The following is a 14,932-nucleotide window of genomic DNA, read 5'->3' on the forward strand; positions in this document are numbered from 1 at the left end:
GGCTTCACATGACATCTCCTTCATGAGGTCTTCCTGGCCCCATTCTCTGAGGACAGGAGGGGAAGTTCCCAATCTTGCGATCTTGTGGTTCTACGTTGTGAATGTATTGGTCACGTGGTGGAAACAACAGAGCACAGAAGTCCTGGACTCTAGAGGCTCTTCCATTTACTAACCCTGGGAACTTCCACTTTTTAGTTTTCTCAACTATTGAATGCAGTGAATTGTGCTTATTTTAGTTGAGATTCACCCAAATCACAATTGGATTAGGGTGTTCACAAACTTCCTGTGATACGTTCATAGATAATCGTTGCTAGCTTAACTCAAGATTAATCTTATCCTAGAGAAATATGGGTCTTTCAAAAAAGCCTAAGATGCCAGTCTAAATAAAGGACTTGGCTGCTAGTTCACCTCAACCTACAGCAGAATGGGGAATTCTCTTGCTGTCTCATACTGTATCTGATGGTTGTCTTCTATAGATCAGCTTCTGGTTTGCCAAGTTCCTTTAAGAGCCCTTTTGCTGTCAAATCCTGTCAAGGGTCAAATTTTTTTTGGTACTGGGGATTGAACCCAGGGGTGCTTAGCCAGTGAGCTACATTCCCAGCCCATCTTACATTTTGAGACAAGGTCTTGTTAAATTGCTGAGGCTGGCTTTGATTTTGCAATCCTCCTGCATCACTGGGATTACAAGTATGTGCAACCACACTTGGCCTAAAAAAGAAGTGTCAGATTCTTTGTACAGTGCCACAATCTTTGGAGCCTTAGAGTCAGTCAGGAGTTGTTTTATTAAACATTATGAGTTTTGCAGGAAGGCTTTTGCAGGCTTATTCTAGTCAAGCCTTACTTTGGGGATTTATTTACATTTCTGGGCAGTTGCCAGTGCATTAACCTTTTAACAGCGCTCCTCTGCTTCATCTGGTTCTAGTATCTTCAGGACCTGGCCTCTATCCCTACTCACCCAAGTCTGACCTTTACCTATAAAACTGGCTAGCAACAAATTTATTATCTAGATCCTGTCCTGAGGGAGTACTTTTTCAACAGAATTTATGGACCCAAGAATGGACCTTGACATGTCCTGTCAGGAATGGCCTCCCAACATTAAATTTCAGCTTCTCTAACAAGTCCCCTCAGAAGTGAACTATACACCCAATGCCTAGTACACTGTGGCACACTTTTCTAGTTTGTGGCTCTGAGATTAAGGGCTGTATCATGACCACCCTTTTGTTGGGTCTAAACCAAGACCTGTCACTGAGGGACTTGAATTTCCAACTACCCCACTGTAACCCACAAACAAGTTTCTCCATAGCTCCAACGGAGGGACAGCCCAGTGACCAGAGCATACTCAGGTTGGCTAACCATGTCAGTCACGCAGCACCTTCTTCCAGGACACTGATTAATGGGACAGCATGACTGTGCCAAATGACTGCAAAATATTTGACTCAAAAGAACAACGTTCACAAAAGGTTTACTAGGCCAAGTTCAACTGATAAGCTGTGACATCTTCCACTGCCCATTTCTGTGGTTCATCCACATACACAAGATAGACTATGGATAAAGTAGAATCAGAAAGTCAGTTATTTCTGAAAACAAGTTTTATTTAAATAAGGGTTTAAATACATTACATAACATTAAAACTGGAAGGGAAAAAGAAAACCAAAAACCAGTTTATTACTTCACATGGCACTGGGCAGCTGTTGCTAGTGAGTTGCAAGCTCTATAGCTAGCTACAGGACTGATAACATCAGTTTGGTATTTGTTCCCTTGTCAAAAGTTTAACTGATATTAAGCTGGCCTCACATTCTGTTGTTCTGGACATCCCTTAGCTAGAATATGTCTAGTCAAAAAGACCTTGGTGGCAAGCCAGATGTCATTATCACCTCACTGGAAGGAAGGTGGCCTTTGAGTTCTGCCCACCTGGTCAGGTTAGACACCAGGGGCTCTTTTTTCTTTTTCTTAAAAAACAAAACAAAACAAAACAAAAACCCACCAAAGGCCCCCTTCTAGTGGTACAGCTGCCTTACCCCATCCTCCTGCTCAGGTCATCACACTCTTAGGATAGGGGCCTCTGCTGAGGGAGAATTGAGAAGCTTCTGGTCAGACACAGCCATCTGATCTTGGGCCTCTGGGCTTTGCTGAAACATCACGTTATTGCTTTGTTTCAGAGTGGACACTGCCAGGCACCTACTGCTTGACCTCTGTTTAAATGAGGGACTTCAAGACTAGACAGCATGGCTCTTTTCAGTTTATTGCATGAAGGAGTTACACTAGTCCAAGTTAAAAGCGGACCCCAAATGGTTACATTATACAAGCTGTGAGGTTTTTAAACTTGTGACAAGGGACAGAAGGGAAATTCTACTCATTGCAAGGAAATCCTCACTTAAGCTTCAGTGAGCCACAAGCACTTAAAACCCATGAACCTTCAGCTGATCGTCCTTAGCCAGTCCAATCTGCAAAGAGAAAAGGGCAAAGTTTTAAGGGGGCTAAAAGACTTCTTTGAAAGAAAAAAAGTCTTTACATCTGACGGCAATAATAGGTCTTCCAGCTACTATACCCAGCAAAAGGAACCCAACAGCCCGATGTGCATGTCATGTCAATCCCTGCAAGCACAATGGTTCAACTGGGGGTCTTCAATTTAAGAACTACCCTCTTGAACATCCTTGCCTCCTCAAGAAACTAGAGTGTGAGAATGGGGATCAACCATGTGAAATCTCTTCAAAAATACATAGCATTTGATTTTGTATGAAATTTAAACTTACATCATTAAAGCTGACAAGTCCCCTCAGTTTTAAGAATGGGTTTTACCCATGCACTTAACTGTTGCTTTGCTTAGCCATTTCTATGTTTGCTATAAAAACCGAATAAGCTAGGAAGGATCTGATATCTACCAACAAAGAGGCACAAATGGAACCAAGACATGCCTGAACTCACCTCTACCAGGAACTGGCATATGTTCTTGCGCTGGTCACCCTGTAGCTGAATTACTTCTCCATATTCTGGATGCTCAATTACAGTACCATTGCAGGCAAATTTCTGCAAGCACAAAATTGGCAGCAAAACGAATTAGGCCAAGCAACTGCACTAATGCAGTTAACAATCCCTTTCTAGTTCGAACAGCCTTGTGGACAACTTAAATGGACCATCATTTTAGACGCACCTTCTTAAACGCCTTCACTAGTTTCTTTTTATCGTAATCATCAGCGATCCCTTGGACAGTGGTAAGGGTCTTCCTGCCGTTTCTCTGTTGAATTCTTATATGGATATAATCCTCAGTGCCAGCAGGAAGCAGGTCATCACCCTTACTTGCATCAGCAAAGGGGTCTGAGAAGAGAAGATTAAGCTTTTTCAGTGCTTAGGTGGTTCAGCTACCACCCTCCCACTTATCTTTTGCACTGGTAGTAAAATCGTTAGGGCAACTTGGGTCAGGCTGGATGAGTCCTCTGTTGGCGCTCCCCAAACAGGTCAGTCCGGGACGGCTGGCTTCCCCAAGGACCAGAGAAAGCCTGGGCCTCTCGCCCTAGGCCCGCCCTGCCTCGGCAGCAGATCACGTGCCGGGAGCTCCGGCTGGCAGGCGGCGCCCCACCCGGCTGATGCAACCGGCCGGAACCCGAGCACCCGAGGCGGGGCCAAGCCTCCCACCCCCATTGGTGAGCACGTTTGTCACTTAGGGCTGGCACCGCCTTTCCCTCCCGGTTCCGTGACAACGACCGTGACGTATCGGACGTGACGCAGGGGTGGCGGGAGGGGGCGGGTGTGGCCCAAGGAGGACCAGAAGCCATTAGTAAATGCGCCACCCGAGACGCTGGGCCCGCCCAAAGGCTGACCTCCTGCCCGCTCCTTCCGGTCGTACTCAGGGCCCGACCCCAGAGTCCAGGCATCGACCCTGTTACCCCGCGAGCCTGGACACCTCTCTCCTGTCCGAATTACGATGGCCCGAGGCGTTTGGCAGATTCCGGAGCCCGGAACGCCCCGCTGCCCCGGCAGGGCCTGCGACCTTCCCCTGGCTTACCGAAAGAGTGGAGGTTCTGGATAGCGGACATACGATACGATTCCTTTTCCTCGGTGGAAACGGCCTGCGGAAGGCGGCTGCGGGAGAAGGCGGGCGGGGGGGACGGAGCGTCGGGAAGCGAGGGGGCTCGAGGGGGAGGCTGCTGAGTCCTCGGCGGCGGCTCAGTGACTGGGGCGGAGGGGCGGCGCCTGTATTCACTTATATAGCCGCCCCTGTGACGCCAGCGCGCTGCCCTCACGTCCCGGCCCCACCCACGGCGTCGTGCTCCCAAGCGTCCCGGAGCCACCGCTTCCAATTGGTCCGGGGACGGGGACACGGTGCGGCGCCTGCGCAGGAACTTGACTGTGGGAGGGCGTCCCGATGACTCCGGGAGAAGTGGGAGGGGGAGAGAGACCTCGGTTTGTCTGGGCGCCTGCGCCGTGCGGGTGGAAGTGTCTGGGCTGCGGAGAAACTGGCTGAAGTTTCGAGCGCGCCTGCGCACTATGTCCTTTGGCACGCTTTGCCTTCCTGACCCTGTTGCAGCCGTGCCTGCTCCGTTGGGGTTTAGTCGGGTTAGATTGGCACTCGCTGGAGGGGTCTTGATACTGAGCCTCCCAAATGCGACGGTATGTCTTACTCACCTATATACTCAACCGTCTACCCATTCGGTCATAAAAAGATGACCCTAAAAGAATATTAGGGTGGCACTTCGATTATTTAGTCAACATAAAATAATCAAAGTCTTAACTTTATAGTTTAGATTATCATTTAGGTTAATCTGTTCTTAAAATGGGTTAACGCTATCCAAAATACTCTTTCAGGTTAGATTAATCCTCCTAAGGAATGTGCCCAGGTCACTAGTACGAGTTCAAGGGGTAGTAAGTGGTTCTTCACCCCGGCCCCCGTTCCCCGCCCACTAGAGGTCAGGCACCCGAGGGTGCCCATTGTGTCATACAGTGTCATACAAGCTGTGTGGAGTGGAGTCTTCCCAGAGCTTGGATTAAATGTATCCTTCAAAACAGTTAACCTTTCTTGCTCTATTGAAACACAGTTGCTGGGTGAGTGGTGTCAAAAGATCAGGAGTTTTAGGCACAGAGGACTCCAGGGGCCAGGCAGGTCAGATAAAGGAGAGTCCAAAGCAAAATGAGATGTAGAGAGGTGCAGGTGGGAGCTGGGTGAGAACCGGAGTGCAGTTAACTGCCCACCTATAGCCCGTTGTGCTAGACGTTTTTCAAGAGTGTCTGGAAATCCCAAGGTTTATATAAAATTTATTATTATTATTTTTGGTATTTGGTATCTCGAACCAGGGGTGCTTGACCACTGTGCCACATCCCCAGCCCTTTTTACATTTTATTTAGAGGCAAGGTCTGGCTAAGTTGCTTAGTGCCTCCCTAAGTTGTTGATGCTGACCTTGAACTTGTATCCTCCTGTCTCAGCCTCCTGAGCTCCTGGGATTACAGGTGTGCATCACCACACCTGGCTAAAATCTCTTTAATTTTAAAATATTGTCAATAAGTTGACTTTTTGGAAAAAGTTGAAAGCCAGCCCAGCCCTCTGCTCCCCAAATGTGTGCTGACCTTGTGGGCAGCCAGTCTGTGTTTCTGTCAGGGTCACTGCCCTCCTGAAGGTGAAGGCTAGTGGGAGAGAGAGAAAATAAGCAATAAGATAATGACAGATTATGAGAGGTGCCACAAAGGAGGTAAATGGGGTGATGTGACAGAGTGACAGGGCCAGGCTTCTTCTTCATATGGTGTGATCAGAGAAAGTCCTATGAGGAGGAGAACTCCCAACTAGTGCTCGGAGGATGGGAAGGAGTCCACTGTGGAGCAGGGCTCACAGGCCAGAAAGCCTTGAGGGAGGAAAAGCTAACTATACTTGATAGTTTGTTTTGATTCTATATTTACTGAACAATCTTTTGATTAATTCATTGTCTTCCTTGACATCAGAAAGGATAACCATGGCTGTAGATCATGGGCATCCCAGTCACACAGTCTGAAAAGTCACACAGTTTGAAAAGTCGAGGACCCAGACTGCCAGCCTGGGGACCTCTCCTCTCGGGGATAAGGCTCTGCTGGAAAGGATTTGTGGGGAGCGTGACTGAGTCAGAGCTGTCCTTCCCAGTGTGCACACACTGTATTTTGTATTGTAAAATTTGAAAATCATGATGTGGTTTTTATGGTTTAAATATGAGATGTCCCCCAAAAGCTCACGTGTGAGACAATACTAGAACGATTGGGTTATGAGAGACTTGACCTAATCAGTGCATCAGTCCACTGATAGGGATTAACTGGGTGGTAACCAGGGGCAGGTAGGGTGTGGCTAGAGTAAGTGGGTCGTTGAGGGGGTGCCTTTGGGGTATATATATTTTGTCCCTGTGAGGAACAGCTTTCTGTACTTCCTGATTTTCTGTTCAGAGCTGCTTTCCTCCTCCATATACTTCTGCCCTGATGTTCTGCCTCACTTTGGGTCCAGAGCCATGGAACTCTGACCATCTATAGACTAAGACCTCTGACATTGTGAACACCAAATAAACTTTGCCTCCTTAAAATTTTTCTTGGCAAGTCTTTTGGTCCCTGTAGTGAATAAGCTGACTAAACCAGTGGTCTAACTTGTCAATTTTTCCTTTTAGGAAAATATTCTTCTTTTCTTTTGGTACTGGGGATTGACCCCACAGGTGCTTTACCACTGAGCCACATCCCCCACCCTTTTTTGTATTTTATTTAGAGACAGGATCTCGCTGAGTTGCTTGGGTCTATGCTAAGTTGATGAGGCTCCTCCTGCCTCAGCCACCCAAGTCACTTGGATTATAGGCATGTGGCACTGCATGTGGTGGAAAAGATTCTTTTTATGTCATTAAAGAATTTTTTTTTCTGTCCCCGAGTTAATCAAGACTTGTATTTTGAAAGTTTCTTTTTTCTTTTTTTCTTTTTAGTACTGGGGGTTGAACCCAGGAAAGCTCTGCCACTGAGCTACATCTGAGCTCTTTTTAAATTTTATTAATTAAGTTGTTAATTTTTTGTTACTGGTGATTGAACCTGGGGTGCTTTTGCCATTGAGCTAATTCCCCAGTCGTCCTTATTTTTCCTTTTGGGACAGGGTCTGGTAAAGTTGCTGAGTCTGGCCCCTCCAGTTTAGGAGCCTTCTGCCTCTGCCTCTGGAGTCTCTGGTATTGCAGGCATCCCCCACTGTATTTTGAAGGTTTTAAAGCTTTGCTTTTCACATTTAGGTCTTTAAACTACCTGGAATGTATTCTTGTGTGTCGCGGGAGACCTGGGTCTCATTTCCCCGCTCTGGATAGCCAATTTTCCGAGCAACAATTATTGAATGGTAGATCCTTTCCCCACCGACTGGTGATGCTTTCTCCATCATAACCGTGTTGGTATGTGTAGGTTCCTTCCCCCCGTCTGCTGATCCCTGAGCTTCCCTCCTCATTACAGGAGGTTTATAACATCTCAGTATCCAGTATGATGTATGCTGCATCTTGTTCTTCCTCAGAATCTCTGGGCTGGTGTTGGTCCTCGTTCCATCTTTAGCCTCATGGCTGTCCCTGCTCCAGGTACCCTGTGTTCCAGCAGTTCTTTGACAAGCTCTGTCATATCAGGCCATTTGCACCTGCTTCTCCCTTGCCCACTCATGCTTCCAGGCTCAGCTGGTATCACCCTTCCTCTGAGAAGACTGGGCTTGGAGCCTTGCTCTGTGCCCTCATGTCCCCTACTTTGGCATTTATCACGCTGCTTTTTGCATCCATGTTCCTTAGACTAGTTACACAGTTTCCTAGGCCCAGTGTTAAAATGAACAAGTGCAGTTCTTTTTTTTTTTTTTTTTTTTTTTCAAACTGGTTAAAAATTTCAGGGCACTAACAGCAGAACAGGTGCCCTCTAATTGTGGAGTGTTGTGTGACTTGAACAGGTCACATGCCCTTGAATCTGGCCCTGCATCTTCCCTTACTTGTCTCCTCTGCTAGGCTGTAAGCTTAACAGGGTGCATGCCTGTCTGCTCTACTCTGAAGGGAGGCAGATGAACATGTGGGCATTCATTATAGGTAGTCAGCTACCAGGAGTGGCCAACCCCTGGCTGTAACCTCTGCCTCCTTCTTAGATAGCCTTGGAGCGGAGGTGCAAGGCAAATCCCTGTTCAGAGTTCTGGGCTCTAAAAGGAGATGCTAGACCTAGCCTCCTGGCGCAGGGCAGGAGAGGGGCCCTCGCTAAGCTGCTTTGTCCAATCCCTCCTGCAGGCACTTAGCCAGCTGGACCTGGCGTGCATGCCTAGTGCACAGTGCTAGATCTGACCTCAGTGCATTGTAAATAGTTATTGCCACAACACACACACACACTTTGCCCCAGGTGGGATGCAGGTGAGAGGGCAGGCCTGGAAAGTGGCTGGGGATGCAGAAGGTCCAGTTCTTGAGTTGCTGTCAGCTTCCCAGATGATCTGGTTCACCTGTCAGGGCTCCAGTTCTATCCCCCAGAGGAGGACTGGGTGATTCCTTCCAGGGTTTGCAGCTCCATCTCCCAGCTTGGCAGCAGCATTCCCTTGAAGGGTCTATTAAGGGCCCACCTTCCAGGTGGGAGCTTGTGCCATCTCGGGGAGCATATGGTATCCTCATGGATCCAGACCGATTGTTCTGCGAGTGACTGCTCTGCCTGCTGTTAATGCTTGCTTCTTCATGACTGCTCTTAGTTCTGAAGCTCTGTCACCTGGGAAGCCGAAGGCAGAGCATGTAGCACAGGCTGGAGTATCCAAATCTCAGCATCGGCTCCACCTCTTCCTACCCAGGCGATGCGCCTCTCCCAGCCTTCATGTTCTCCTCCGCACTACAGGAATAGTGACACCCTTCCCGTAGGCAGTTGAGGGGATTTAAAGAGGAGAATATATGCACTGGTATAAAAATGTAGAGTTATGAAATCACTAAGATTCTGCCAGTTTCCCAGAGGAGAGAGCAGCAGGGGACAGGAAAGTCCTCCTCAGAATGAGGAGGGGACAGAGGGTAGGTATCACTCTGTGGTGATCTACTTGGTATGTGATAAAGGCATGGGGACACTCTGGGACCCTCAGCCTTGATAAGATTCCCTAGGGCCCCAAATGTGGGGAACCTTCCTGCCAGGAAACGATGGCATCCTCTGGGGAAATAAGTGTCTCCATGGTAACCAGGACAGATGGACGATCTTGTCCTAGGGACCTCCCCAACCTCTGGTACTACTGAAAACCTGTGACCAAAGGAATCCCGAGGCGGGCTGGGCCCCTGTCCTATCCAAGGTTGGGTTTTGTGCTAATTGGCAAGGATTTCACTTGACTTAAAAAAATATCTGATTACTGTGACGTTTTTTGCTTTTCTTATTTGGGACCTACCATTCACATATGAAATGACTGAAATAGGGCCCCCTCATGCATACAGAAGGTCCTGGGGAAGGAAGGCTGCTATTCTTACCACTTGGAAAAAAGGGAGGGGAGAAGAAAGCAAACAGGAGGGAAATCCCTGCCTGCTGTAGCTGTGACCCAGATCAGCAAGACCCAAAGAGTCACTGTGAAATGTGCGTGTCAAGCATCACCTGGGGTTTTGCTGACAGTATAGCATCTCTTCAAATAGATACTGGGAAGGGACATGAAAGCAATCTAGTGGGTGCTAGAAATGATCTCCCTCTAGATGCAGGAGGCAAAAGCTCATCAAACTGTGCCCTAATGCTGAGTGTGTTCTGCATGTATTTTACTTATATTTCCTCCCCCTGCCTCTCCTGCAACCCACCAGCCTTTCCTCTTGTCCTCACTTTTCTGCCTTGTCAAGACCTCACTGTGTCCACCCACTGGGGAACTCAGCTCAGTTCCTCTTTGCTGACAGAGCATCTGCCTTCCTCCTCTCCTTCCTCCCCCAGGAGCCCCTGTGGATGGGACGGGGGTGGGAGGCTCTCTTAGCAAGGGAGATAAAGGCCAGAGCCCTCTTCTTCCCTGAATAGGGCCACCTGGGTGGCTGAACTGCAGACTTGGGTGCTGAGAGTGGAAGGACAAAGTGCCGCCAGGGTGCATGGGGGAGCTGGCCAGGCCTGCCATCTGGACCCACATGAGGCGAGGCCTCGCAGATGCTGCTCCAGCACCAGGAGGGAGGCACCAGGCACTGATTCACACAGGGGTTCTGCATGCTGACCACGCACTGGAGGGGCCCCGCCTCTGGGGACTGGAGCACATACAGATGGAACGGAGAGCACTGGGCACGTTTGGTGGAAATCAGACTGACCTCTCTTCTGCCAGAGACTCACAGATGTGTCTGGGTGGAGCCATCTGCCCAGGACTGAGACCACAGTCTTTTGGGAATTTTACTTTTGGATTTTAAAGCTGCTGAACTCAAGGAGGGGCCATCTTCAGGGAAGGCTGCATGTTTACCCAGTTGCCACTCCTGGAGTCCTTGCCCTTGACCGTGAGAGCAGGGAGGAAACCTGAAGGTGGGCCCTGCGTGTGGGCACCCGCCCCTGTGCAGCTGCTGGTTGGTTCCCTCTGCACCACACCTCTGCACCCTGCCTCCCAGCACTCCATGTCCTCAATCCTGTGTCGGCCTGATCTCTGGGCTGCCTGCACCCTTCCTGCACTCACCCCTCTTCCTCAAATTAAATCCTCCTCCTAAAGCACTGGCCAGCCAGGGGCCCAACAGGGCTACTGAGCGATGGAAATGGGTCTAGTCCAACAGGGTTGTAAGTGCAAAATACAGGATTTGGAAGACTAAGCATAAAAAAAAAAAAAATCATGGCTGGGTGTGGTGACACATGCCTGTAATCCCAGTACCTGGGAAGGCTGGGACAGGAGGATTGCAAGTTCAGGGCCAGCATCAGCAATTTAGTAAAACCCTAAGTGACTTAGGAGACTCTGTCTCAAAATAAAATACAAAAGAGGGCTGTGGCTCTGGGTTAAGTGCTGCTGGGTTTGATGCCTGCCGAGGCTGGCCTCAAACTGATCCTCCTGCCTCAGCCTCCAGAATTTCTGGGATTATAGATGTGCACCAACCATGCCCAGCTCGGCCCATCTATTTTTCTTTAACTTCAGATTTTTTTTGGTAGTGGTGCTGGGGCTTCAATCCAGGGCCTTGCACATGCTAGGCAAGCACTCTACCATTAAGCCTCATCCCCAGCCCTCCTTTGAAATTTAAAAAGTGTGACTATTAGGAGAGTCTCCCATGCATTTGTGGCATGCATTACATTCCTTCTGGACAATGTTGGGCAAGACAATTCTATACTAGAGAGTCCCTTGGTACAGTGCCTGGAAAACCATGGTCATGGGCATAGCCTTCTTCTTGGCCAATACCATCACAGTTCTTCATTTCCTGCTGCCTCCTCTGTCTCTCTTCTCCCAAGTAGTTTGGCTCTGCTAGGAGCGTGCATATTTCTTTTTGGTACTAGGGATTGAACTCAGGGGCACTGGACCACTGAGCCACATCCCCAGTCCTATTTTGTGTTTTATTTAGAGACAGGGTCTCACTGAGTTGCTTAGTGCCTTGCCATTGCTGAGGCTGGCTTTGAACTCGTGATCCTGAGCTGCTGGGATCACAGGCCCGCCCCACCACGCCTGGCTGCATGTTTCTTGAAGCAAAAATGAAGCCCTTTGAGAATGTGGGAAAAAGGTTCATTCATACATTGCTGGTGGGACTTCAAATTGATGCAACCACTCTGGAAAGCAGTATGGAGGTTCCTCAGAAAACTTGGAATGGAACCACCATTTGACCCAGTTATCCCACTCCTCGGTTTATACCCAAAGGACTTAAAATCAGCATACTACAGTGACACAGCCACATCAATGTTTGTAGCAATTCCATTTACAATAGCTAAACTATGGAACCAACCTAGATGCTCTTCAACAGATGAATGGATAAAGAAAATTGGTTTATATACACAATGGGATATTACTCAACCTTGAAGAAGAATGAAATTATCATTTGCTGGTAAATGAATGGGACTCAAGATTATCATACTAAGTGAAATAAGTCAATCCCCCCAAACCAAAGGCCAAATGTTTCTCTTTGATATGTGGATGCTAACCCACAACAAGGGAGGGGAGGGAGGGGAAGAATAGAAGTTCATTGGATTAGACAAAGGGGAATGAAGGGAAGGGAGGGGAGAAGGGAGCAGGAAAGACAGTGGAATGAATCAGCCATAACTTTACTTCTTTCCTTTTTTATTAACTTTTTTTGGCAGTGATAAATTTTTAAAAAATTCCTTTCATACATGTATATAGGGTAATAATGTCTGTGGTAATCTACCATCCTTCCCATCCCCACTGGCCCCATCCCTCTGTACAATCCAAAATTCCTTCTGAATCACATTCTTTCTTTCTTTTTTTTTTTTTTGTGGTGCTGGGGATTTGAACCCAGGGCCTTGTGCATGCGAGGCAAGCACTCTACCAACCAAGCTATATCCCCAGCCTGGATGTTACATTCTTTCTCTCGTATATGAATAATGACCAGTATAACTCCATATCATGTACAACTATAAGAATGGGATCCTAATTGGAATGGGTTGTGTTCCATTTATGTATAATATGTCAAAATACACTCTACAGTCATGTATATTTAAAAACAACGACAAATGAAGATTTTTTTAAAAAAATTTTTCTTTAGTTGTCAATGGACCTTTATTTTACTTATTTATATGTGATGCTGAGGATCGAACCCATAGTCAGGTGCTCTACCACTGAGCTACCACTCAAAATGAAGGCTTTAGCTGATTGCTCCCAGCTCCCAGTACTGAAGGAACTCAGTGATGGTGCTATGTCACGGAAGCTGGCCAGGGAATATAGGGATCTCCTCTCCCTAGTGCCTTATGAGTATCGCTCACCCAAACGATGTTGCTTCCTGAACCAGAAGGTGAAGTTCTCTTGCTTTTCACTCACCCAAGCCAACCCTCCTGCCAGCCAGTGGACACTTTGCCACCCAAGCATGCATTAGGGTGGTGGGGGTGATGATCTTATCGTGTATTCCGAAACTTAACAACTATATTGTCTATCCATAATGAGGACTCTTCCTGAGAGGATTCTAGACAACATGCTTTTTTTTTTCACTTTGAAAAATTAACAAGTGTTGAGCCCCCACCATGTTCTAGGTGCTGTGCTGAGAGTTTCACACTCCATTTCTTGGAAGGTCATTAGTCTCTTTGTAGACAAGGAGACCTGACTGCGGCAGCAGTAGCCCTCTTCCTGTTGAACCTTCCAGAAAGGGCCAGGTTCCTTTGAGAGTGAGGAAGCTCTGGGATGATTCTGCCTTTGCAGTTGGGTCCACCATTTTCTCTCTCTCTCTCTCCTCTCTCTCTCTCTCTCTCTCTCTCTCTCTCTCTTTCTCTCTCTCTCTCTCTGTGTGTGTGTGTGTGTGTGTGTGTGTGTGTGTGTGTGTGTGTGTGTGTGTGTTTGCAGCGCTGGGGATGGAACCCAGGGCCTTGCTCATGCTGGACACTCTACAACTGAGCTGTGCCTCCAGGGCTCCCCACTGTCTCCATGGGGGCCAGTGTTTAGGAGTGTGCCCCTGTTCTCTCCAGAGCTGGGTATGGGGCAGACATGTCTGAAGAGTGAGTCTGGGAGGCTGGTGCTGCTGCAGACAGGGAAGCCATTGTAATCCACAGAAGAGGATTTGGAAAACATTTTGACTTTTGATTTGTTTGTTTAAACAAGCAATGACTGAGGCTCCGTGGCAGGTACTGTGAAGGACAGCTCCTGTTCCTTAGGAGCCCAGATACTATCAGGGAGATCGACCAAGTGCAGGTGTGATGCTAAGTGGCCAGTGCAGGGGAGATGGATGGGGAGAAGGAGGGACCAGAGATAGGGCCCTGGCGTGTGTGCGAACATGTGCATCTGCATGTCTGAGTGAGTGTGAACATGTGCTTGAGTGTGTACTCCTTTCTGTCTTCCCAGATGCTCCTGGGCATCTGAGGACTTTCTGCTCATCATCCCAGGCTGAGGGATCCTAGTCTCCACAGGAGCCCACAGGGAGCCCTGCTGGTGTGAATGGGGCTGAGATTTGAGACCTGTTTGAAAGACCATCCTGCACTTGTTTGCTGTATATCCTCAGACAACTTGAGCAGTCTCTCTGAGCCTCACTTTCTTTTCCTGTGTGTATCAGGGGGGAAAAAAAATCACCAGATATACCATTTATAATCTCCCAGCTGATCAATAAGGAGAGTGAACTAGAAAGTGCCTGGAGGAGTCTTAGTTGGCAGAGAGAGGAGCTAGGACGGAGCTAGGATGCTTAGCAGAGGATGGAGGCCTTGGGGGGAATGTGGAGAGGTAAAGGTGAACCCCAGTCTCTGGGGACAGATGGAGAGGGGCTGGGAGAAGCAACAGATCTCCAGGGCTTTTTTTGTACATGATATTATCTCTGCCCTGCCCGCGCTGCTTCTGTGCAATCATTAATAAAATAGTGATTTCTCAGGGGTTCCATGGGGCAGAGAACTTTCTGTGGGGTGGAGAATTTTCTTTTGGGTACAGGGTGAAGTTTTGAGTTCTGCTCCAAGACTGGCCTGGAGTAGAGCCAGAGGCTGCTCCAGGGGCCTGGCGATACCTTGGTTTGTTACGGAATGTTACTGCCTCATTGTAGAGTTATTATTTATTCTCTGCTTCCCAAGTGCCAGGCACTGCGTTACCTGCCTTGTATGTATTAATCTTGTTGACTCCTCCCAACACCGCTTGAGGTGGGAATTGTCATTTTACTGATGAGGACACCAAATCATGGAGAGATGGAATTCTTTTCACAAGATCACAGCAAGGAAGTTGCATGGCTGGAATTCTAACCCAGAGCCTGGGTCCTTAATTTCAAAAAGGCTCTTGTCCTGTCCCAGTGCCCCACACAGTCACCCCAGCAGTTGTGGTTGGTTTCACTGCCCAGAGCTCCAGGAGGGCACTAGATTCCCTGCCCAGGGCAGTGTGGTATTAAAGAAAAAAAAAATTACTCTGCTACATAATCATGGACCCCATACACGACTATGG

At 48.1% G+C, this 14,932-nt stretch overlaps 1 protein-coding gene across 1 annotated transcript; it reads right to left on the minus strand.

Moving 5' to 3' along the window:
• Positions 1-2,223: 2,223 nt before the first annotated feature.
• EIF1 (eukaryotic translation initiation factor 1) lies at positions 2,224-4,168 on the minus strand. The gene is made up of 4 exons (XM_079135228.1): positions 4,004-4,168; positions 3,152-3,315; positions 2,926-3,027; positions 2,224-2,444 (listed from the first exon to the last, which is right to left on the minus strand). Exons 1-4 carry the CDS (start codon positions 4,032-4,034, stop codon positions 2,400-2,402), a joined length of 342 nt encoding a protein of 113 aa, XP_078991354.1. The 5' UTR covers positions 4,035-4,168; the 3' UTR covers positions 2,224-2,399.
• Between the last annotated feature and the right edge of the window lie 10,764 nt (positions 4,169-14,932).

The sequence above is a fragment of the Sciurus vulgaris genome, assembly GCF_902686455.1.
Source record: "Sciurus vulgaris genome assembly, chromosome: 3".
Lineage (NCBI taxonomy): Eukaryota > Metazoa > Chordata > Mammalia > Rodentia > Sciuridae > Sciurus > Sciurus vulgaris.

Bases quoted from the DNA above. Each gene is read 5' to 3' on its own strand.
- EIF1 (XM_079135228.1), bottom strand. From the start codon at position 4,034: ATGTCCGCTATCCAGAACCTCCACTCTTTCG. The intron at 3,316-4,003 runs GTAAGCCAGGGG...TTCTCTTCTCAG, and splicing joins CCAGAACCTCCACTCTTTCG to ACCCCTTTGCTGATGCAAGT. The intron at 2,445-2,925 runs GTGAGTTCAGGC...TTCTCTTTGCAG, and splicing joins TATGCCAGTTCCTGGTAGAG to ATTGGACTGGCTAAGGACGA.